Source organism: Peromyscus maniculatus, chromosome 6 (assembly GCF_049852395.1).
Source record: "Peromyscus maniculatus bairdii isolate BWxNUB_F1_BW_parent chromosome 6, HU_Pman_BW_mat_3.1, whole genome shotgun sequence".
Taxonomy (NCBI): domain Eukaryota; kingdom Metazoa; phylum Chordata; class Mammalia; order Rodentia; family Cricetidae; genus Peromyscus; species Peromyscus maniculatus.
The window spans coordinates 84,349,489-84,372,930 of record NC_134857.1 but is presented as its reverse complement, the minus strand read 5'-3'; the positions used below and the strand labels follow the sequence as shown (position 1 = coordinate 84,372,930).

The 23,442-nt window shown below is 42.2% G+C and overlaps 1 protein-coding gene across 7 annotated transcripts in view; it reads right to left on the bottom strand.

The window, feature by feature from the left end:
* Positions 1-7,962: 7,962 nt before the first annotated feature.
* The window catches only part of Phtf1 (putative homeodomain transcription factor 1), a 43,403-nt gene continuing 27,923 nt past the window's right edge, over positions 7,963-23,442 (bottom strand). For all 7 annotated transcript variants that reach the window (XM_015999226.3, XM_042279638.2, XM_006980808.4 and 4 more), the window contains 8 exons: positions 21,039-21,167; positions 19,961-20,233; positions 18,885-19,016; positions 18,315-18,401; positions 12,467-12,622; positions 11,218-11,313; positions 9,928-10,053; positions 7,963-8,466 (listed from right to left, as the gene is read on the bottom strand). In XM_015999226.3, coding sequence (XP_015854712.2) covers positions 8,446-8,466; positions 9,928-10,053; positions 11,218-11,313; positions 12,467-12,622; positions 18,315-18,401; positions 18,885-19,016; positions 19,961-20,233; positions 21,039-21,167 — 1,020 coding nt within the window. In that variant the 3' untranslated portion in view covers positions 7,963-8,445. The remainder of the gene's footprint in view (positions 8,467-9,927; positions 10,054-11,217; positions 11,314-12,466; positions 12,623-18,314; positions 18,402-18,884; positions 19,017-19,960; positions 20,234-21,038; positions 21,168-23,442) is intronic.

The following is a 23,442-nucleotide window of genomic DNA, read 5'->3' as shown; positions in this document are numbered from 1 at the left end:
CTTGAAACAGCATTCAGAAGCATCTATAAATACAGACACATTTCTCAGACCAAAACTGTCTACTTATGGAGTATTTGAACCCTCATTCTGTTATCCTGTGAGTCTGACAAACTCCACTGTGACCAACTGTACTGGCCCTGTAGGTAACACATGCTTCCACCCAGAACTATATTTAACCCATCTATTATAACTACTTGAATAGAAAAAAATTAGGAGGCTTGATAAATGGTAAGAATTTAGTACCACAGAAATGATTTATTTTCCCTATAGTCCACAATTAGTGACACAAATCCTATTTTTATTGTTAACTGTGACATAACTTTGATGTCGTATGTTGTCAGTCTGATATGGCTCTTCCTTAAGTAACCTGTCACTGTACTGATTATATACTGACTTAGCCACGTGGCCTTGGAATGCTGAGCAAAATATGGATGTCCTGGTTGTAAATGTTTATATATGTACAGTACCTTTATATATACACTTGAGGTTCTGATTAGAGAAAGATCTGTAAATCGCTCGTTATTTTTTATATAGATATTAAAAAAGAAAAAAAAAAGTTTATGTCCTGCTTTTTTTTTAACTGTCAGCATCATTTAACATTGCTGTTTGTGGGGCTTCGTTCCCATCATGATCTGAGTCATCAAAGTCTTAAAATCAGAAAGACATAATAACGTACCTTTGCCTGTACTTAATTTCCTATGTGGATGAAAGCCTTGAGTTGTATACCATTATGCCTATTTACATATTTCATTGCAAAGACATATTTTAAATGTCCTTTTTCTCCACTGCTAGAGAAGAGATTTCACCTCACTGGAATTCAGTTACTACACATTTATAGTGAACTAAATATAGACCACTTACACAAGTTCATAGAATTCCATGGCAATTCTCATTATTTAAAACCATTTTATTTCTTTTAAACTTACTTTTAGAATTAAGTGTCTGGACTTAATTTTATTTCACTTCATGTATGTGTGTGTATATGTGCGTATACACACACACACACACTACTTAAATCCTACCTCAAAACTCTGGTTGATTAATACTCTTCAGGAGAAAAACTTCTGTGACTGCATGACCTCACACTAAAACTCCAGTTCCATTTCCAGGCCCACAAGGGAAATACTGGAAATGTGTCAGAGCCAAAGCTGCTGAAAGTAGAAGCCCCAGTTCTTGGAGCACATTGACTGTTCCCAGGCAGCTGCGGTCCCACAGCAGTCTTCTGACAGCTGCAGCATCCATACAGCCAAGCCGCTCTGAGCAGAGTCAACTCCTAGATCAAGCATCTTGGACCCAAAAAGCATTTATTTTGACATGTGAATACATTCATTTAATTAAAGGAAACTGAGGCAGCAAGATGGCTCAGCAGGTAAGAGCACTTGCCACCAACCCTTCCATGGCCAGAACTCCTGGTAGGAAAGACCTGAGTCCACTGAGCTCTGTGTGCATTTGTGTGAATGCACTCTGTACGTGCATTCACACAAATTAGAAAACGACAAATAGGGAAGATACTATTCTTGTGCAGAAATACAAAGCCAAATGCTTTGTAAACATCTGGACAAATGTCTATTTCTCACCGGAAGTACTAAAGGCACACAAAGAGCTTGAGTAAGGCTCTGCCTAGTGACCTCCACAAAGAGGCAGACTGGACCTTAGCCTACCATATGACCTTGGGACCAAAGAACATCTGCACAGACTGACTGAAATACAACAGTCCTAAAAACTACCAGCTTCAGAAAGAGCACCAGATACATTTACTTGGGAAGTCTATCACCTTTAGTTAGCTGAATTCATCTGACAGATCTACAAACTTGACAGGCTGTCAGTCCCTCCAATGTACTGATAAAGAAGCTGAGCCTGTTCCAAGCTGCTGGGTCACTATGCACACAAGCAGCATTAAATATGAGGGAGTATATGAGTGCTTACGAAGAATTTTTATCTAGTAGAAAAAGTCTAAAGCTCACACTCTAAAATATGGACACAGCCAAATGCTTTAATTTAGCTTAAACTCTGCTTTCACAGTCCTGTAGATAAATGCCCATTTTATACTATGTACATTAAAGTCAAAAAGAAAAAAAGCCCAAATTCACAAACCAAGAAACTTGTCCTTAGGACGACAACCACTAGTTAACCTGAGTACTACCTTACTGGAGCTGTATGTGCTGTGCAGGATGGGTATGCCACTGCAAATTTGTATTCAAAATTCATCGCTCAGAAGAGGCACCAGTGACTGCAAGAAACAGAAGATTACTTAAATTACTAGACTAGTCCATGTATGTATAAATTAAGAATCTCCAAATCACCATGTTTGAGAACAAGACCCATCTAGACTATTAAAAATATGCAGATTTTAAAAAAGGGGAGGTGGGGGAGCCAGGTGGTGGTGGTGGTGGTGGCGGTGGCAGTGGTGGTGGCGGTGGCGAACTCTTAGAGTTCAAGGCCAGCCTGGGCTACAGAGCAAGATCCAGGACAGGCACCAAAGCTACACAGAGAAACCCTGCCTTGAAAAACCAAAGAAATAAGTAAATAAAAAAAATTTTAAAATGCAGATTTAAATTTTTCAAAACTTTCCATTTTATTAATTTAAAATAAGGTTGATTCACCCTGCATGGTTTGTCCACCAGTGAACAGAAAGCTTGAACCCATAAACTGACACATTTGAGACACTCTGTTATTTAGAATTTCTCTTGCTGAAAAGTGAAGAAAATCATATTCCAGTTAGGCAAGCACATGGTTATTTAGCTTTTCCGTGTTAAGTTATGGTCACAACTATAAACTAAACATGTCTAGGAGGTTTATAGAGTATACCTCCATAGCAGTTTTAGGAAGGATGATTTTCCCCAGTAAAACAGATTTAAAACCCAATCAATAAGTACATTTCTTATTCTTTGGTAGTTACTGCTAAAATTAAATGTATGAACACTTTAACCTAATTCTATTTTTACATCTTGGTTTTATTTCTCAATAATGTAATACTACCAAAACCTTAGCCCTCTGGGGGAATCAAAGTGCAAGTCACTCGATGTCCCTGGGGCTCGCTGAAGCACTGATGGCTGCACACGGGGACAGACAGGACGAGGGCTATTCTCCCCCGGTGCACGCTTCCCAGGTATCTGTTAGGGAACCTGGTACTCTTCTGCTGTTCTCAGGGCGCTCACAGTCCAATGGGAGGGAAGACAAGCAGAAGATGGTGAGACACATGAAGGAAATCAGTGAGTGATATGAGTTATGAGAGAGACGCTATCGAAAAGTGGAGGCTGAGAGCTAATCATCAGCTATCCAGCGCAAGATGAAAAATATGTATTCCGCCGGGCGGTGGTGGCGCACGCCTTTAATCCCAGCACTCGGGAGGCAGAGGCAGGCGGATCTCTGTGAGTTCGAGGCCAGCCTGGGCTACCAAGTGAGTTCCAGGAAAGGCACAAAGCTATACAGAGAAACCCTGTCTCGAAAAACCAAAAAAAAAAAAAAAAAAAAAAAAAAAAAAAAAAGAAAAATATGTATTCCAAGGCAGAAGAAACACCTGGACACGCCTAGGAAGGGAAAACTTGGTAAAGGGGATGGTGTGAAGGCAGAGAAGTAAGGTGGGGTAGAGGATGTCAAACCAGAAAGGAATGCAGCACTGTCACAGAGGGCCCTGGAGGTGACCACAGGGAACTCCTATAAGGTCTAATACTGATGGTGTAAGAATTTCCATATTTTAAGTTGATGCAGCTGTGGAAAATCAACTTTTCATCAGCTCTCATGGAAACCCGACATGGCACAGCAGCCCAAGGAGCCTAGAGGAGGCTTAGCTGGTGGCAGTGAAAACCATGTATTAGTTAATTTTATAGAACTTCGATAAAACACACCAAGGCAACTTACAAAGAAGTTTGTTTGGACCTACAGCTCCAGAAAGACAGGAGTCCATGACGGTGGAGTAGAGGCAGCCGGCAGGCTGGCTGCAGCAAAAAGTTCTGCAGCGGGAAGCAGAGAGCATGAACTAGAAATGGTCAGAGTTTCAGTTCTCAAAGTTGCTCTCCAGTGATACACTTCCTCTAGCTAGGCCTCCTCAGCCTCTCCAGAGACTACCACCAGTTGGGGAGGAGTATTCAAATGGCCCGGACTAAGCATGACGTCATTCAGACCAGCACAAGGCAAAGCTAGTTAACATGGAGCCTTGACCTGAGCAGCTGCATCAGCTCTAGACCATTTACTAAGGTGAGGAAAATATGTCTCTCCTTAAAACTAAAAATAATGGGAAAAGTTTAATAGCAGATGTTAGGCTTTGGACAAGGGCAGCAGCACACGACGACGATGATATAAAAAAGGAGAGCCCCAAGACTCTACTGCCTACAAGTAGCCTCTGGCCTGCAGTGTAGAAAGGAAAGCCAAACACAGCAGTCTTGCTGTGACGGCTGCACAGGAAAGGTGAGCCCCTGAAGGAACCAGCACCAGACAGCGCAGTTGCTCAGAGAGGAGGAGAGCTCCAGGGACGTGCAGAAGGGTAGCCTAGTTTTAACTGAGTACTGGTAGCATTGGCACATGAGAACCCAACCACAATGAACCTCCAAAAGAAGCAGGCAGAAAAAAGGCTAACATCCACACAGGGCTGGACTAGACTACCAATGCAGGAAAACCTTGTGCCTCACAAACAGAAGACTAAGTGCAGTGCGTAGAAAAATGTTGCTTTAGCAGAAGAATTATCCTAAGTCTAGCTGCTCCTGGCACATCTACCAATCTTAAAAACAATCCTTGAAATGCCCTGTCTTGAAGAAACTGCATTTCAAAAAAGCTCAGTAAGATTACAAAAAAAAAAAAAAAAAAAAGAATACATGCATACAACACTCCCAACAATAAAAATTCACAACCAATAAAAAATTTCCAGGCATGTAAAACAGGAACATGTCCCAAATGAAGAGACAACAACAACAAAATCCCAAATGACCCAGATAGCAAATATAAATATATAAATTATATGAGAGAAAATAACTATTTTAAGGACAGACATGGAAGGCTTTGTTCCAAACTTTTACAGATGGACAATGTACTGGATAGAGCAGACAGACTAGCACATGCTTGTGATGCTGACAGATGGAGGGGGATGAGGAGCTGGAGGCCAGCCTTGGTTACATAGTGCAACCTGTCTCAAAAAATTAATACACTGGATGAGATTTCCAAATTAATGCAAAACAGGATAGAAAACTTAAAGGTACAACAAAAATAAATAAATAAAAAGTCTGAAAAAGCATAAACTTAGATGAGCTAAGGGATGCTTCAAGCAACTTAATACACACATGGTGGGTTTGAGTCCCAAAAGGAGACACGTCAGAATGGAATGTAGAAAAATTACTTTTTAATGCCAAAAAGTTTTGTAATCTGATAATGTGAAAATATGAACTACCTATAAAATGATACAAAAACAATAAACCACAGATTCCTTAAGTCCAACAAACCCCAACACAAATACTATGAAAATAGTCATACCAACACAAACAATTCAACTGCACCAATTCAGTGGTAAAGCTAACAATCTTGAAAGCAGCCAAAATTAAACAGAAGATTCGTCATTGGAGGAGGAACAAAAGGAAAGACTTCTGGTCAGAAACACGGCAATCCAGAAAGCAGTGGGACACCTTTTTGGTTTTGTTGAAACAAGGTCTAACTATGTGGCCCTGGCTGACCAGGGAGCTTGCTCTATAGACCAGGCTGGCCTCAAACTCAGAGATCCAGCTGCCTCTGCCTCCTGAGGGCTTGGGATAAAGGTATGCACCATCACCCCAGCATGAAACTACTTTTTTAAACCTAAAAATCTTATATTCAACAAAAGCAATATGTAATGTTTATGTAATATTTATATGTAATAAAGATTTAGAAATATTTCAGTAGAATAGGCCTAAATACCTTATTTTAAAAGACTGTGGATTATCTTCACAATCACAGTAAACTATGGTTTTTGTTTTAGTTTGGTTTTTCAAGACACGGTTTCATTGGGTAACCCTGACTGTCCTGGGACTCACTATGTAGACCAGGCTGGCCTCAAACTCACAGAGATCTGCCTGCCTCTGCCTCTCAAGTACTGGGATTAAAAGTGTGCACCACCAACGCCCTTCTACAGTAAACTATGAATGAATTCCAAATGAGACAGATTTTGCAAAAGATCTACCATCTTAAAAAACTAAACAAAAACAACACTGGATTGGACTAGGGGGAGAGGAAGCCATATGTAAAAAAAAAAAAAAAAAAATGGAAGCAGAAAGACCTTGTTTAAAACAATAATGTCAAATTGGAGTGGGTAGCAATGGGGACAGAGAAGCATGAAGTGATCAGAAGATAATTATTCAGACTTGGTACTGGATATAAGACAGGCAAATGAGTAACAATTCCAACACTGACAAATAATAGCTGCCTTTCTATATGAGTTTACCCACCTGAAACACAAGCCTTTTCCACACCACCAAAATCATAGTCCAAGCTAGCCCTCAAGTTAAATTATTAGAATTCACTATAAAGGTTCCAAATAAAAAAGCCAAACTCTGCAAAACTTCATCTTAAATTTGAGACAATTGTTCCTTACGGAAAATGGTCAGCTACTTTCTGTGAGCAGTCTGTTGAAGCCTGGGGTGTCTACAGATCAGCTTCAAAAATCACAGCCCCTAAGGCTGGAAAGACAGCTCAGCAGTTAAGAGCACTTTCTGCACAATAACAAAGACCAGAATTCACATCCCAAAGAGAGTGGTGACAAGAGATCTGTTTTGCTCTGGCTTCCAGCCTGGCTGATAGAACATGAACCAGGTTCAGGAGACCCTGCTTCAAAGGAACCAGCAGGGATTTGTAAAGGACACTTGGACTTGCTTTACTGACCTCCACACATGCATATACAAACTTGTGTGAGCATACACTCAGACACATACCCATGCACACACAGATCAATGGAACTTTGGGTTTAAAAAAGAAGCATAGCTCCTCCCTCACAAGATTTGGGATGGGTGGATCTTCTTGCTGGCCCACTACCTCTATTTGTGTCTTCACAGTTATGACTGTCAGATTTTTAAAGGGTATAGCCAGTAAGTAATATTTACAGTGCAACTAACACTATGTATTTTACATGGTGCTAGGAACTTAGACAATCTCATTAAACCAGAACAACCTCATTAGGTAGTTGTTATCACTACTTAACCTGTGAGGAAATTGAGACACTTAGTAGCAGGGACAAGGATGCAAACAGAGATCTGTACAGTTCCTGGAATCTTGGGAAGCTCATCTTTAATAAGTTCATCAATTTCCCTGCATACAGACTGTGTAACCAGGGCTGGAGAGATGGCTCAGAGGTTAAGAATGCATGCAGAGAACCTGAGTTCCATCTTTAGCACCAACATGGCAGCTCACAACCATCTCTAACTCCAGTCCCAGGGGATCTGACGCTTTCTTCTCAGGCACCAGACATGCACATGGTATACAAATATAGACACAGGGAAAACATCTATCCACATAAAATAAAGAGATATAAAAAATGTGTAATCAATCCTATGATATATATGTGTAGTACAGGAGATTTCCAAGTTCTACAAAATCTTACCATTAAGGTGTTCACACTTCCAGTCTTCCTCAAGAGATTCTTCAAAGCAGAGAGCATCATGAGCAAGAATGCTGGTGTCTCCATTAAGAGATGCATGCATAATGAGATGCTTGTAAGAAAACCTACATCCAAGGCACAGTGTGGCGATGGCTAGACACTGAGGACCTGGAATTGTACTAAAGGCTGGATACATGACATTGCATACACAGCAGGAAAACCATTAGCAAAGCCATACTATCCAATGGGCAAGGCTGAATTACTCATGAGTGCACAGGACTCACCAACAACTACACTTACGGGACTAACTCAAAAGCATACATTAAAATTTCCTCTACAAATGAAGAGAAATTCAGTTTAAAGTTACTGTATTTTTCCATCCTCCCTGCAGAAGAGCCTAGAAACTGAAATTCTCCAGTAAAGTTCTTTTATTTAGATTCAACCTAAAATAGTTTATCTCTCTTTGATAGAGAAATCCCCAATCCATAGACTATAATAGAAAAGTACTGAATTTGCATATTTCCAATAAAAAATAATTGCTTCATGCTTTGGGTATCTACCATGGTTACCCAAAAGACTATTTCCAGTAAATATAACTAGCACAATACTGGAGGGTCCAGGATAAATGTCCTGACTCAGAAGGTCCAGTGTCAGTCAGGCAGGCTTTCGTTTGCTGACTGTTCACGTTGCTTGAGACCATGAAAGTGCAGGTTTTCACATGCATGCCCAGGGAAAGGATGCGCCCCTCTGGAAACTCCATTCGTTAGGCTGGGCTGAGCAAAGAGGTTTATGCATGTGAGCTGGCAAGGGTCGTTGGTTTCAGTGAGCCATCTTTGTCCTCAGTGGGCGAGCAGTGACACCAGCCAGAAAAGAATCCAGGCACACGACTCAGCTTAGGACTTAATTTTCCACAGCTGAGAAAAGAAAATCACCCAAAAGAAAAAAAAAAAAAAGAAAAGAAAAGAAAAGAAAAACAAAACAAAACAAAAAAACACCCAGTTAGCTGTAAGACAAATAGGTGGCACTTAGATGTATATTCTTATGACTATGAACCAAGAACCATTTACGATTTTATTGAAAGTTTATTATAAAGAACTTGCAAATAAAAAATTGCACACAGCAAGCGTAGCAGATGCAAGCCTCCACAGCTCAGTGAACTTCGTACAGTCAGAGCCACCACCGCTGACTGCAGTGTGTCACAGCCCACTGGACACTTGCACTATCAATTGTGGTTCTGAATTTTTTCACTTTCATTATCGTTTACATTTTTAAAGATTTAATTTTATTTTATGTAAGTGTTTTGCCTACATGTATGTATGTGTACCATATGCATACCTGACCAGGGTCAGAAGAGGCATCAGATCCCTTGGAACTAGAGTTCTAGATGGGTATGAACCATCATGTGGGTACCAAGAACTGAACCCAGGTCCTCTGCAAAAGCAGTAAGTGCTCTTAACTGCTAAGCCATCTCTCCAGCTCCCTCAATTGTATTTTTACACACTTATCTATCCCAGATGCACACAAAAAGACTGATTACCAAGTTAACACTAGTAAAACCACTAGCTTTATGCCCTTTTCCTCCATCACCTAATATTTACCTCCAGTTTTCCTTTCTATATGTTGTACTGTATCCATAGTACAGGTGTTCACACGTATCCGTGTATGTATTTTGGGCTAGTATCTATATGAGAGAAAACATGCAGGGTTCTTTATTTCTGAGACTGTGTGACCTCACTTAAATATTATCACATTTGATGTCCATCCATTTCCTGCAAATTTTGTGATTTCATTTTTCTAGAGCTGAATGGTATTCCTTACATACGTGTACCAGATTTCCACTATCTACTCATCTGTTGATGGACAACTAGTTGGTTCCTCTTCTTTGCTACAGTGATTAAAAGCAGCAGTAAACATGGGGTGCAAATATCTCTGTGGTAGTGAATGGAGTTCTGGATATATGCCCAGGAGTGAATAGCTGGGTCATATAGTAGTTCTGGTTTTCATTTTCTGAGGTACTTCCAAATTGAGTTCCATAAGAACCCTTTATATAAGAAGAAATAAATAACAATTCTAAAGGAGAAAAAATTAAATACTTCCAGAATCAAAAGTGGCACACTGCAGTTCAAGTTTGCAGGTTTTCAGTCACTCCTGTATTTCTCTGGGTCACAGGAACATGTTCCCCCAGACCACATTATTGACATGAAATTCAAAATTGGATTTTTAGTTTGCTCAAGAGTTCAGTCTTTTACTTTGTAAAATGAGAACAGCTAAGCTGAAAAGCCTGCAAAGCACCAAGTCCATGTCCAAGAGCTGGTTCCATGGACACATGTGGTACTTGTCAGGACAAAGGGCTACCGAGCAGTGCTCACACGTACTCTTATGTTGAATCCTAGAAGATCGCTTATAACTCCTGAGACGGCAGAAAGGATGACTACTCTTGTGATGTTGTAGATTAAGGGGTTCATGGTCAGTCCATAGAGTCTAAATGGTGTGTCCAGCTCCTACAACGACAGAGGAATGGAAATGAAATATGGCTTCACAATACTCTTACTCTATGCTGATTTTAAGTCTTGGGTGAGGATGATGCTTATGGCTCTTTCATTAATATCCCAGAGCTACTTTCAAAGAGATCAGTGAGAGATTCAGTAACCTTTCCATGGCCTAACTGTGTTAAAGTGGAAGGGAGCAATAAGTCACTAGTACTTGTTTTAAAAGTGGCACCTTTAATCCCAGCAGTTGGGGATCAGAGGCAAGCAGATCTCTGTAAGTTCAAGGGAAAAGACATGAGTACCCATCAGAGCCTAGGTGATGAGACTGGAGATTCTTTCCCATTAACCCCAAACCATCACACTAGCACTCTGAATCTATACTGCCAGAGGTCTTTTCTAAGTAGTAAAACCTGGACTTAATGACTCAATTCAAAACAAGCTTAATTTACTTGATCTTTCTTGCACAAAAACACTGAGCTGCCAGCAGCCAGAGCCCGGGCCCTGTATACAGAGACAGGTGGGCCTTTGGCTGGTATGAATGTCTGGTAAAGAGAACCGACAGCCACAGATAGCTCTTTACAGAGGTCAACGATAAGAGAGCTGAAGGTCTTGGGTCCACCATCAAAGGTGACCTTCAGAAGATGTCCAGAGCATCAGGGCAACTCCAGCCTAGGCAAGCAGCGATGAGTATGAGACAAGCAACTGCTTCTGGGGCCCAGTGGCCCCAGTGATGTTCGTGTCTCTAGGAACGGGGTTAGGACACAGCCACAGGAGCCAGTCATGTGGCAGGGAGTGTAAGGCTGGGATATGTGCATCTCCAGCGGCCTCTTCACAGTGGGATGCGTGGAATTGACAGCACGTATGGCCATGCTGGTGGCCACTCAGCAGGGCTAAGAACTAACGCCCAGACAAACCCCTGTCCACTGGCCAACAGAGGTCTGCTTTTCCATGATCAAACTGTATCCCTGAGACTAAGCCAGTGATCTCTCAAGCCCACCTGAAGAGACACACTCTTTTTCTGACCAGGCAGCCCAGCATGGGAATGGGGCCACTCTCCTTAGCCTTGCTTCAGGAGCTTTCTAACAGTTCTGGCTGGAGCCCAGCCCGACTTCATCTACCGTTTTGCTGAGAAGCTGACTAATTTGCACTGTAGTCAGAGTGTGAGCTATTACTTACCTTTAACAACTTGGTGGACAGCTTCAATACATTGTTTACTAGAGTGAGCTGTTCTTTCTTATTTGGCTTTTTTTCCATTTTAAGATATAAATTAATCTAAAGAAAAGAAAGAGAGTAAGGTAAATTTACAGGAAAAAAAATCACATTCTCGAGTTAAACACACTTTGAATCTATGGATTCGGCACCCTGGAGTCATGTCCTCTCCCATCCTTTAGCACAGTGGGCCTCACCTCCTAATGCTACAACCCTTTAAGACACTTAATACAGCTCGTCATGGTTGGAACTATTTTCACTGCTACTTCATAACTGATTTTCTGCTACCACTATGAATCATAATGTAAATATCTGTGGTTTTGATAGTCTTAGGGGACCCCTGTGAAAGGGTCTTTAACCCCCAAAGAGGTCATGACCCATAGGCTGAGAACCACTGTTAACAGCACCTCTTTGTTAATTAAAAAAATAAAACATTTCCTGATTAAACAATTTAAATATCAAAATAATGAAAAATACTAATTGTAACATAATCAGCATTCAAATTCCTTGAATTCAAAGACTTCTTACTCCTCTCAGTATCCCCCCAGTCATCTAGTATCATCAAACATTTACGGAGAGGAAAGAAAATAGTTGTTTTTAACTTACTAATTCCTAATTTTTCCTCTAAAGGAAGAATTATCCACCATGAATCTGAGGCCAAAAAATAAAAAACAAAAACAAATTATCCCAAATTATTGTTTGTTTTTTGAGACAGGGCTTCTCTGTATAGCTTTTGGAGCCTATCCTGGAACTGGCTCTGTAGACCAGGCTGGCCTCGAACTCAGAGATCCGCCTGCCTCTGCCTCCTGAGTGCTGGGATTAAAGGTGTGTACCACCACTGCCTGGCCCAAGTATTTTTACTTAATGTTTATGGGAAACTTGAATTTAAAATTAAAATTAACAAAGAAAATGCATTATTATTACTCCACATTCACAAGAAACATCTGTCAATCTTAGTAAGTGTTCATATGGTCCCTTCCTACCAATAACAATATCTTTATAGTATAATGAAGTACTTCTAGGCCATTAGCTCTGCATCCTTCCAGCCCTCGGCAGGAGATAAAGGTGTTAGGCTCATTTTATATACTGTCAAAGAGAGAATTCAAGTGGCAAAAGTGACATGCAGTCACAGCTAGTGGGTCAGTTCCATCCTCAGTACCAACCACACAGTGTGAACCTGTAACCACCGGCCAAGCTGACAGGACCCCATCAACACCTGTTCAGTGAGCAGGATGGAAACGTTGCTGTACTTCTTGTTGGTTTCTGACCCCAGGGAGGCCAAGCGAAGCAAGAACAGCAGCAGTGCTGTTTCCCAGATCAAGAACTCCCAGTTGTAAGCATCATTCAGGAATGTCTTGTGGCCTTGAAGAACCTATCGAAAGACCAGAAAAAGCTCAGTAGTTGTCTTAACATCACATAACTATTCCTGTGTCAATTTTAAAACATTACCAGCAATCCACAGTTTTAAAACTCAGAGGAGAAAAGTGGAATATTCACCAGGTATTATTTACTTACTTAGCCATTATGTATTTCTCCAAGTGTCCTAAGATTTTTTTCCTGTTCATGAAAGATGGCAAGGGTCTACAAGGAGCCAAGGTAAGAACTGACCAACTTCCAGTTCCTTGAATCCCCAGTGTGTTCACAGGCACCTGGGGCCACTACTGAGTGGTAACTGCATCTGTCTAACGAGCTCCAGCAGCAGTGGCCCTCAGGCCAGGCCATTTCACGAGTCAGATAATAGCATGGCAACACAGCTGCATTGAGTGCCTACTGTGTGTCTTACAGCTTTACTGCTATAAAATTTACTGACTTCAAAGTAAAAAACTTCACTCAAGAAAGTCCAAGGAAATTGGAATAATTTCTTGAAGAACTATCCAGAGAACTAAGCCAAATCCAGATTTAAAATAAGCAGGAAGTCACCAAGCAGCTACCCACATTCTTCCCTTCCCTCCTGACTAACTGTATGGCCTCACAGGAACACATGAGCTTCCACTAATGCCAGCCTTGGTTTGTCATGATTCTCATGGCTGGAGTGCACCTTCCTGATCTCCCTTCTCCAAAACCTGTCACCAATATCTCAGGCTCTTAACTCTGACTCTGAAAGAGCAAAGCTCTTTATCTAAGTCTGGATTGAGGTCACCGTGGTCAATCAGCCATAACCAGGATGAGGAAAGCCACAACCGGCAGCAGCTCCCCAGCGCTTTAAGACAGAGGATCCTTATACACACCCACAAATCACAGCTGAATGGCTACAAGCCACCCTGATTCTTAAGCCAGGGGAAAAGGTTACTGTTTTTTAATTAAGAAAATTTTAATTAAGAAAATTTTCCATTCATTTTACACACCAATCAAAGATTCCCCTCTTCCCTCGTCCTGCACCCCAGCCTCCTCCCCTCAAGAAGGCAAGGCCTCCCATGAGGAGACACATCCAGTAGAGGCAAGTCTTCACAGACCTAGAAAGAACAATACTCAACTTCATTTGAAAAAACAAAAACCCAGGATAAAATAGAAATCTAGCTAGCTAGCTAGCTAAAAGAATGCTGCACAATAAAGCTGCCTCTAGAGGCATCACGATCCCTGACCTCAGGCTCTACTATAGAGCTATAGTAATAAAAACAGCTTGGTACTGGCATAAAAACCGACATGTGGAATCGAATTGGAAGACCCTGACATTAACCCATACACCTATGAACACCTGATTTTTGACAGAAGTTTATTTTTTAAAAAAGCAATGGTAAGACTAATAACTAACTTCTCAAGACAAAATATGGAGACCCAAAGACAACAGAGTCAGGTGTGGTGACATAAGCCTTTATTCAGAGGTAGGTGGGAACTCTGTGAGTTCAAAGCCAGCCTAGTCTACATAGAGAGTCTCAGACCAGCAAGGACTAAATAATGAGACCCTGTCTCAAAGACAAAAAAAAAAAAAGAGGGTTGGACAGATGGCTCAGTGGTTAAGAGCACTGACTACTCTTCTAGAGGACCCTGGTTCAATTCCCAGCACCCACATGGCAGCTCACAACCGTCTGTAACTCCAGTTCCTGAGACCCAACATCCATGGCAAAACACTAATTAGTACATGAAATAAAAATAAATAAATTTTTAAAAAAAGAAAAGAACAACAGAATTCTATAAGTACTGAAAAAAAAGGGGGAAGAGAGAGAAAGACAAGAAAAAAAAATAAAACAACTAGCTGCCAACTTAGGATTCTTTCCCACCAAACAATAGCCTTCAAAAAATAAAAGTGAGCTGGAAGTGGGGGCACCCAACTGTAATCCCAGTACTTGTAGAGGCAGAAGGATCAGAATTTCAAGGTCATCCTTGTCTGCATAGTAAACTGGAGGCCACACAGGACATGAGACCCTGTCTCAAAACACTAAAAGAAAAAAAAGCTATTTCAAATGAGCAAACTGGGAAAGAACTCCTGTGCAGCAAACCAGGACTAACGGAGCACTAGGGAAGTGATTCAGGCAGGAGCAGTTCCAGAGACAAACACGCAGGGAGCAGTGGAGAGTGCAGCGGCATCCGACAAGTCACCAGCTGCACAAACTAATGATTACAGCTGTGGGGCCTTAAATATGGATACATTTTAAATAACAGATAACGGCAAAGAAGAATGGGTAAATGAAATCCAGTGTTCTGAGACCTTGTCATTAGGGGCAGAGAGATGGCTCACTGGTTAAAAGCACTGACTGGATGCTCTTCTAGAGGATAGCAGTTCCGTTCCTAACACCACAGAGCAGCTCACATGTATCTGTAATTCCAGTTCCAGGGGATCCAATGCCCTCTTTGGGACTCCAGATGTGACACACAGACATATATGCAGGCAAAACACCCATACACATAAAATAAATTTTTTGTTTGTTTGTTTGTTTGTTTGTTTGGTTGGTTGGTTGGTTGGTTGGTTGGTTTTTCGAGACAGGGCTTCTCTCTGTAGTTTTGGTGCCTGTCCTGGATCTCACTCTGTAGACCAGGCTGGCCTCGTACTCACAGAGAGATCTGCCTGGCTCTGCCTCCTGAGTGCTGGGATTAAAGGCGTGCACCACCACCACCACCACCACCACCACCACCACCACCACCACCACCACCACCACCACCACCACTGCCCGGCAAAATAAATTTTTAGAAACCCTGTCATTACCAAGGAAGCTATAAATTCAACTATACTGAATCAACCATTTAATTAGACTTCACTAAGCTAATTTCTGAGGTACTACTCAGACAACAGTAAATAAATGTAGAAGTAAACAGAGAAGACTAAATGGAATATTGGTGAATCAATAAACAAAAGCAGAAAAGAAAAATTAACAGGTGAACCAAACAGGAAGCAAACAGTATTTGTAGTTACAGCAATTACTTTACATTTAAATAGGTTGGGTACTACAAAAGACTAAGACTATGAGGTTGAATAAGAAACAGGTAACCAGGGGCTGGCAAGATGGCTTAGCAAACAAAGCTACCTGCCACTAACCCAGAGGACCAGACTTCAACCTTGGGAGCCCCACAACCCAGGTTCTGTTAAGAATGGCCTCTCTGAACTCCCATCCTCCTGCCTGCCTCTCTCAACTGCTGGGATTGTAGACATCTGCCACCACTGGAGGCTGTACTGCTTACATAATGAGACTGTGTCTCAAGCAAGCAAGGAAACAAAAATGCTTAAAGCAAACACCAGCAACAAACAACTCCACAATCATGAATCTAAGCACACTTCCCCCAAGAACAAAAACCAACCCCAAACTGAATATAGGACTTGAGCAATGTAATGACTATACCTAGAAAAACCAGTATGTACGGAACATTGCTCTCAGCAACGGCAGACACAATCCAAAGTGCTAACAGAAGATTTAATAAAATGGAGCAATGCCAGCGAATAAAAGAGGCCTCTACCCATTTTAAAGAACTGAAAACAGGTGAGTCTGTTCTCTGCTCACTGCAGTTACCACTCAACATCTGGGAAGATATGTGATAAGCCTGTAACTTCTTATAATACAGAAAGAATAAAAGTGCTTAAAAAAGAAGATAAATGTGGGACAATTTGAATAGCAAAACAAACTGATAGTGGATTATAGCCAACCAGGTAAAAACAAGGACACCGAAACCTAATGAGTGAGAAAGGTCAGTCCCCCTGAAAGTGAGAGCTAACAACGTTGAAGGAAGATTGTGGGTGGAATACTACTTACAACTATCAGTGTGACAGCTTTATAGTCAAAAATTGCCAACTCCAGCTTCTCAGAAAATTGAGAATAAGTCTTCCTCAGGACCCAGCTATACCACTCTTGGGCATATACCCAAGGAATGCTCAATCTCACCACAAGGACACATGCTCAACTATGTTCATATCATCATTATTCGTAATAGCCAGAACCTGGAAACAACCTAGATGCCCCTCAACTGAAGAATGGATAAAGAAAATGTGGCACATATACAGTAGTAAAAAGCAGTGACATCATGAAATTCGAAGGCAAATGGATGGAACTAGAAAGTATCATCATGAGTGAGGTAACCCAGACTCAGAACGACAAACATGGTATGTACTGACTTATAAGTTGATACTAGATGTGAGAGAAGGGATGGCCAGACTACAACCCACAGCTCCAGAGAGGCTAGCTAACAGGGAAAGACCCTAGGAGGGACACATGGATGACCCTGTGAAGGAGAAGTGGATGAGCTCTACATGAGCGGACTGGGTGTGGGGGGTGGCAGAGGGTGAGGAGTAGGGGATGAGAACATAGGGAAATGGGAGGGTTAAGCTGGAACAGGGAGAGAGTGGGAGGGCAGGGAAGGAGATACCATGATAGATGAGGACATCATGGGAATAGGAAGAGGCAGGGTGCTGGGGAGGCTCTTAGGAATCCATTAAGGATGACCCCACCTGGGAGTGCTGGCTGTGGTCTAGAGAGTGCCTGGACTGGTCTACTCCGGTAACCAATCTACTAAATACCCTAACAGTCATCATAGAGCCTTTGTCCAGTGACTGATGGAGGCAGATACAGAGATCCACAGCCAGGCACCAGGCTGAGCTCCAGGAATCCAACTGATGAGAAACAGGAGGGATTCTGCAGGCAGGGGAACGACGAGATCATGATGGGAAGACATGCAGAGATAACCAGCCACACTAGTGGAACCCCATGAACTGTGGACTAGTGACTGTGGAGCCCCCATGGGACTGAACTAGGCCCTCTGGATATGTAAGACGGTTGTTTGGCTCAAACTGTCTAGGGGGCACCCAGGCAGGGGGATCGGAATCTGTTCCTGGTGCATGGGCAGGCTTCTGGAAATCCGGTGCCTGTGGTGTGATGTCTTGCGCAGCCTTGGTGCAGTGGGAAGGGGCTTGGACCTGCCTAGGCTCAGTGTGTTGGGCTCTGCTGACTCCCCAAGGTAGACCTTGATTTGGGGGATGTGGCGATGTAGCTTGGGAGAGAGGTCTGTGTAGTGGGTAGCCATTCCAGCTTGGATCTGGAAGTTCCAACCCCCATTGAGACTCTGGCAACTGTCACGCCTACGAGGCGGGGCGAGGGGAGGCGCCTGGGGACCCGAGAGCTGGATGGACCAGCGCTCTCTCTGTGCGCGCTCTGTGCCTGGACCCTGGACGGTGTAGGTTGACTGTGCAGAGCTCCAGAGAACACCGCTGGATTGCGATACACCTTCCCCAGACCCCCGCAACCTATCTATTCCTTCATTTGTAAGTCATCCACTAAATAAATCTTCCTTTTAACTATGTGGAGTGGCCTTTATAATTTTCCCCAATAGGTCTAGGGGGTGGGAGGAGGGAGGAGAGGGGATCTGTGGGTGGTATGCAGAGTGAATACAAAATTCCATAATAAAGAAAAATGAAAGAAAAAAAAATGCCAACTCAACCAATTTAAAATCATCTAAAAGTTTTCAAGGACTTCAACATTCCTACTTCAAAAAGTTAAAAAAAAAATAATGGCAGGTATCCAAAATATCAAAAGGAATTTAGACACATTTAAAACATATACTTGAGCACACAGCAGCCTGCTCTAGAACGAAGTGGGCACTGCATAGAATTCTACCTTCCATTAAAATAGACCCGAAACCTTTACCTGTGCACAACAAATGAAAGCAATCGAGAGTGTCAGCAAGAAGACAGACGACACAACCACATCCACTGAGCGCTGTGGACCCCGCCTCTGTAGAGCAAGACACATGTTAACTTTTAGGACACAGTCGACAGCAACAGCCCTCACACCATTCACTTTGAGTTGTACTACATCCATGTGAAAATAAATGCACACGAGAAATTTCTGACATAGCATTTTAACATATTTCAGGCATCAACCTAAAACACTAAAAGTAATGTTTGCCAAATTAAGAGGTTGATTCATTACCGTATTTTCAGTTAGGATCTTTCCCAATCAGAAAAGCATGTGATCCTTAGCTCTGTGCTAGGCAGCAGTTCTTTTTCTTCCTCTTCCTTCACTTAGATACCACTACTATCTTTTCCGTATACCATTTCTCACATGGCATTCAGCAAGTCTGTCAGCTGCTGACTTGTGAGCCAGTAACAAATCCCCGAATACTTAGCCATACTTAGCTGAACTGTGGCCAGAATCATCAATGCACACGTTTTCCATAGCACTGCAAACATTCCAGAGTTAATCAAAACAGCTCACCTTCAGATAGGAGCGCAGCGATAACCATATTTTAATGTTCTCCACCTTTTTGAGTCTAAAATGAGGTATTTCATATTTCCTGGCTTTCCTGGCAGAAGTAATATGGCTGAAGAGTTTTGCAAATAAAAATCTCTAAAGGAGATTGAAAAAAATCACAAAGTAAAATGTCTGGGTGCATGTTCAATAGCCATCAATAGTATTCCTGGGATTTATTTCAAGTGTTAAACAAAATCAAAATTCTCATCCAGTGGCTCCCTAGGATAGCAGTGTTCACTTCAAAGCCTATCCCACAATGAAGCACTTCTTCCAAACTCGGCACGTTCTCAATGCATGCAAGGAATATTCTTTGGAACTTTTAATGAATCCTTAACTTTCACAACCCCTAATGTTTATACACAATTCTAGCTGACTCCTTGTATTTCCATTCAGATATATTCCTGTGCACATTTCCAATACAGGAACTCCTCAATCCATAACTAACCAGATTTCAGTTCATTTCTTTACTTGGCCATTTTTTACAAAAATATTATGACTTTGACACTACATATGCTATGAATAAAATACAAGGTCCTGATGCTGAGCAGTCAGCAACATATACCACTTGTTTCTACATGCAGGCTTCAGCAAAATTTCAGATGCCGTGGCTACTGCACTCTGGCTACATAGGACCAGAGCAAGATGGAGCCCAGGGACGGACGGGTGTCATCTGTGCTGTGACCACTGAGTTGTCCCGCTCTAGTTAATAACTCCACACCCACACTCATGCAAACAACCTAATAAAACTCAGGACATTTTATAAAAAACATAAAAATAGAAAGGAGAGTTGGTGAGAAGAAAAGGGGGTCCGGCAGATAAGAGAGGGTAACGGGTGAGTTGATCAAAGTATATTATACTATATGAAATTAAAAGAACTGAACATTTAAATATTTTTAAAGGTTTCAGATCGTAGCATGTTTTTCAAATAGTCAACGGTATGAACATTAAATGTACAAGTCTCCAAGTCAAAGGACCAAAATGACTCAGTGGAGTGCCAAGTAGAGGCAGAGGGGGCAAGGGCTGCCTGTCCGTCCACTCACCTGCTTGTATGTTCTCTCTGCCACACACATCATGAAGAAAAACATCCAGGTAAGACACAATCTTTCAAAAAAATTAATTATAGACAAAATAACAACAGGTGTGACAGGCGGTGCCCCACAGAAGAGGGTTAGGACCTCCTCTGCTGAGATGGACTTTAGTTGATCAAAACTCTTCTCTCGGAAAAGTCGATATAAAAATGGGAAAAATGCTAAGCCAATGGTGACGGCGTTCCCCAGCATCTGATAGCCGACTCCTTGCTGGTACGCATTGACCTACAACCCAATTTAAAATCTCCATCAGTACTACATAGGGAAAGGGATTTACCAAAAGTATTCATCAAATTCTATTTTGTCATCTGTAAGATGACAGAAAGACTTGGCCTGGCGTTAGAGCAAAGCACATGAGAGGCCCTGGTTTCAATCTCCAGTACCAAAGAGAGGATGATGTGAACACTCATGCCTAGCCACAAACTCGATTTCAGTCAGTAAGGAATGACTGCGGAGCAAACCTGAGCATCTAATGGTACAAACTGTAAAGTCCTCCAACGAAAGACTACTTCAAAATCTGTCTCCAAACTGAAGTTACAAGTTGTCTTAATTAGGGTTACTATTGCTGTGATGAAATAATGACCATGACCAAAAGCAAGTTGGGGAGGTAAGGGTTTATACTTCCCCTTATACTTCCAAGTAATAGTCCATCACTGAAGGAAGTTGGGATAGGAACTCAAACAGGGCAGGAACCTGGAGGCAGGAGCTGATGCAGAGGCCATGGAGGGGTGCGGCTTACTGGCTTGCTCTCCATGGCTTGCTCATCCTGCTTTCTTACAGAACCCAGGCCCACCATCCCAGGAATGGCACCCACCCTCCATAAGCTGGGCCCTCCCCCACTGATCACTAAGAAAATGCCCTCCAGCATTTCCAGGATCTTCTGGGAGCATTTTCTTAATGGAGGTTCCCTTCTCTCAGATGTCTCTAGCTTGGGTCAAGTGGACATAAAACCAGCCAACAATGTTAAATAAATTACTGAACAGCCCATTCTGAGTGCTTTTTTCAAGAATACAGACGCATGCGCTCTTACCCTGCTCATGATGATACCGCTTATCTCCAACACAGACATGTCCATCTTTTTACACTCGTTTCCTTCCCAGATTATTGCACTAACTCGCTCAGAGGCAGGACTTGAATTCTGAAGCCAGAATAAATGATTCTAGGAAGAAAAGGTAGAAAACAGTTTCCATCCACTCCATCTTTCCTCTGTTAGTTCTTCTCTCCTTCTATCCAGCTCCCAGAATCCAGTGTTCAGTTTCATCATACATTCATTCTCTATCTCAAAACCTATCACTCCAAGAACTACTTGTGTGGTGGTCTCGTCTAGAGAGCTAGGATCCAGGCTGTGCAAGGTCACTGCCTCTCCAAAGGTATGAAGGGCACATATGTGCTGACACGGTATTAAGTAAGCACCTCTAGAGCCACTGACTGCACTGGGAGTAGCAGGAAGTGGGGATGGAAAGAGGCCTAGAGCCTTAGAGGCCATACAAACAACTGGGATGTTCTGGGGTCTTTAGGATAGGGAAAAGCATAATGGCCCAAAGACAGAAGTGATGGTCACCATGACAACAGTCCCCACCCTCCTCGGCTGAGACTGTCTCATTGACAGTTATCACTTCAGGAACCTTTTCTCCAACTGGTCCTCACCACACCCTTGAGCCCGATTTTGCTCTGAAATCAGAAAGCGTATCATCTGTATCATTGTGCCCACAGACTAAAGTGAAACTTCTAGAACAGGAGCACATAGTAGGTATCTGCTAGAAAGGGAGCACATATGGATGGGTTCTTTTTCTACCACAAAAAGATGATGAGCATTTACTGATTTTACTGATGCATTTACTATATCCAGTAAATACTTATGAAGTGCCTGCTGCAGACCATGCTTGAAGACAGGACACACTGCAGTAGCACATGCCTGTAATCTTAGTGCTCAGGAGGCCAAAGAAGCAGGATAGAAAGCTTGAGGCCAAACTGGGCTACATAGCAAATGTCAGGCTATCCTGAGCTACAGGGCAAAAGGACACATGGCCTTGCTATCTAGTAGCTTAGAGACTACTAAAGGAGACAGAATTAAAGTCACTGGACAGCATTCTAAGGGAAGGAGAGTAGACTTGAGGAGTGCACAGGAAAAGGATTCCAAAAGGAGCCCAGCACTTCAATCAAGACCTGTCTGGAAAATGAAAAGGATAAGTCACAGAGCAAAGGTACTTCCCAGACAAAGACACTGTGTGTCCAGAGGCACATGTGGGCTGGTGCTTCAAACACCAGCAGGAGGTCAGCTGAGTTACAGAGCACATGTGCCACCAGGTAAGGGATAAAGCTGTGTTAGAACAAGTAAACAAATGACTGCTCCCCAGCCGTCCAAACATAAATGCCAAACCTTTCCATGTCTTCATTGGCAAGTCAATGAAAAGGAGAAGGAAAAACAAAAACAAAACCATACTCACTGCTACTTTCAAGGCAACTTAGAGGCAGTTTGGAAAGAGTCAGACAACAGCATAAAAACTGAAGAGGGATTATTAGCCATCCACGAGACTGCACCGAGAACCGACTGCTAATCTGTCTACCACCATCACTGTGGCCATACACGCACAAGTTCTGGGGCTGCAGCAGAGGAGCACTGCCACACTCTGGCCGTGCATCACACTAGCTTCTTCACAGTCTCCTAAAACTATTTCAGCACATGACACATGGTTAAAAATAAATTCTACAGAGGTAGAATGAGTCAAGTGTCTTCTAAGGAATCTGTGATTCTAGACTAAAATCAAACCTGAGATCCAAAGTGTCACTTGATTTGTGCTTAGCAGAGAAGCAAGCAATATCATTTCTGTACAATTTTTATGAAATATGAAATTCAATAAATCATAAAACAGAGTACCAGTCAAACAATGCCACTCAGAGAAAAGGAACAGTAGAGATCATCTGAAGGAAAACGAGCAAGTATTATGAAGAGAATTCAGGCCAAGGCTACTGAAGAGTTTTCTCAAGTTCTCAACATCCTCTCTTATGAGTTATGCTCCATTTCCCCATCTCTAAACTGGGGGTGACAATAGAACCCTTTTAAGACTGCTGCAAAGTTCAAAAACATGGTACAGTGGCTGACAAATGTAAGTATCAGCTATCTGCTCTAGTTCTGTTTCTGTTGCCATGGTAAAATACTGACAAAAAGCAACTTAGGAAGGAAAGAGTTTATCTCATCTTACAACTCCCAGGTCACAGTCCATCACCGAGGGAGGTCAGAGCAGGGATTCATGGTAAGAACTAAAGCAGAAACCACACAGGAATGCTACTTCCTGGCTTGCTCAGATACCTTTCTTACATAGCCCAGTCCTACCAGCCCAGGAATGGCACAGTTCACAGTACCCCCCCCCCACATCAATAAGCAATCAAGAAAATGTCCCCCAGACTTGCCCACAGACCAATCCGATAGAGGC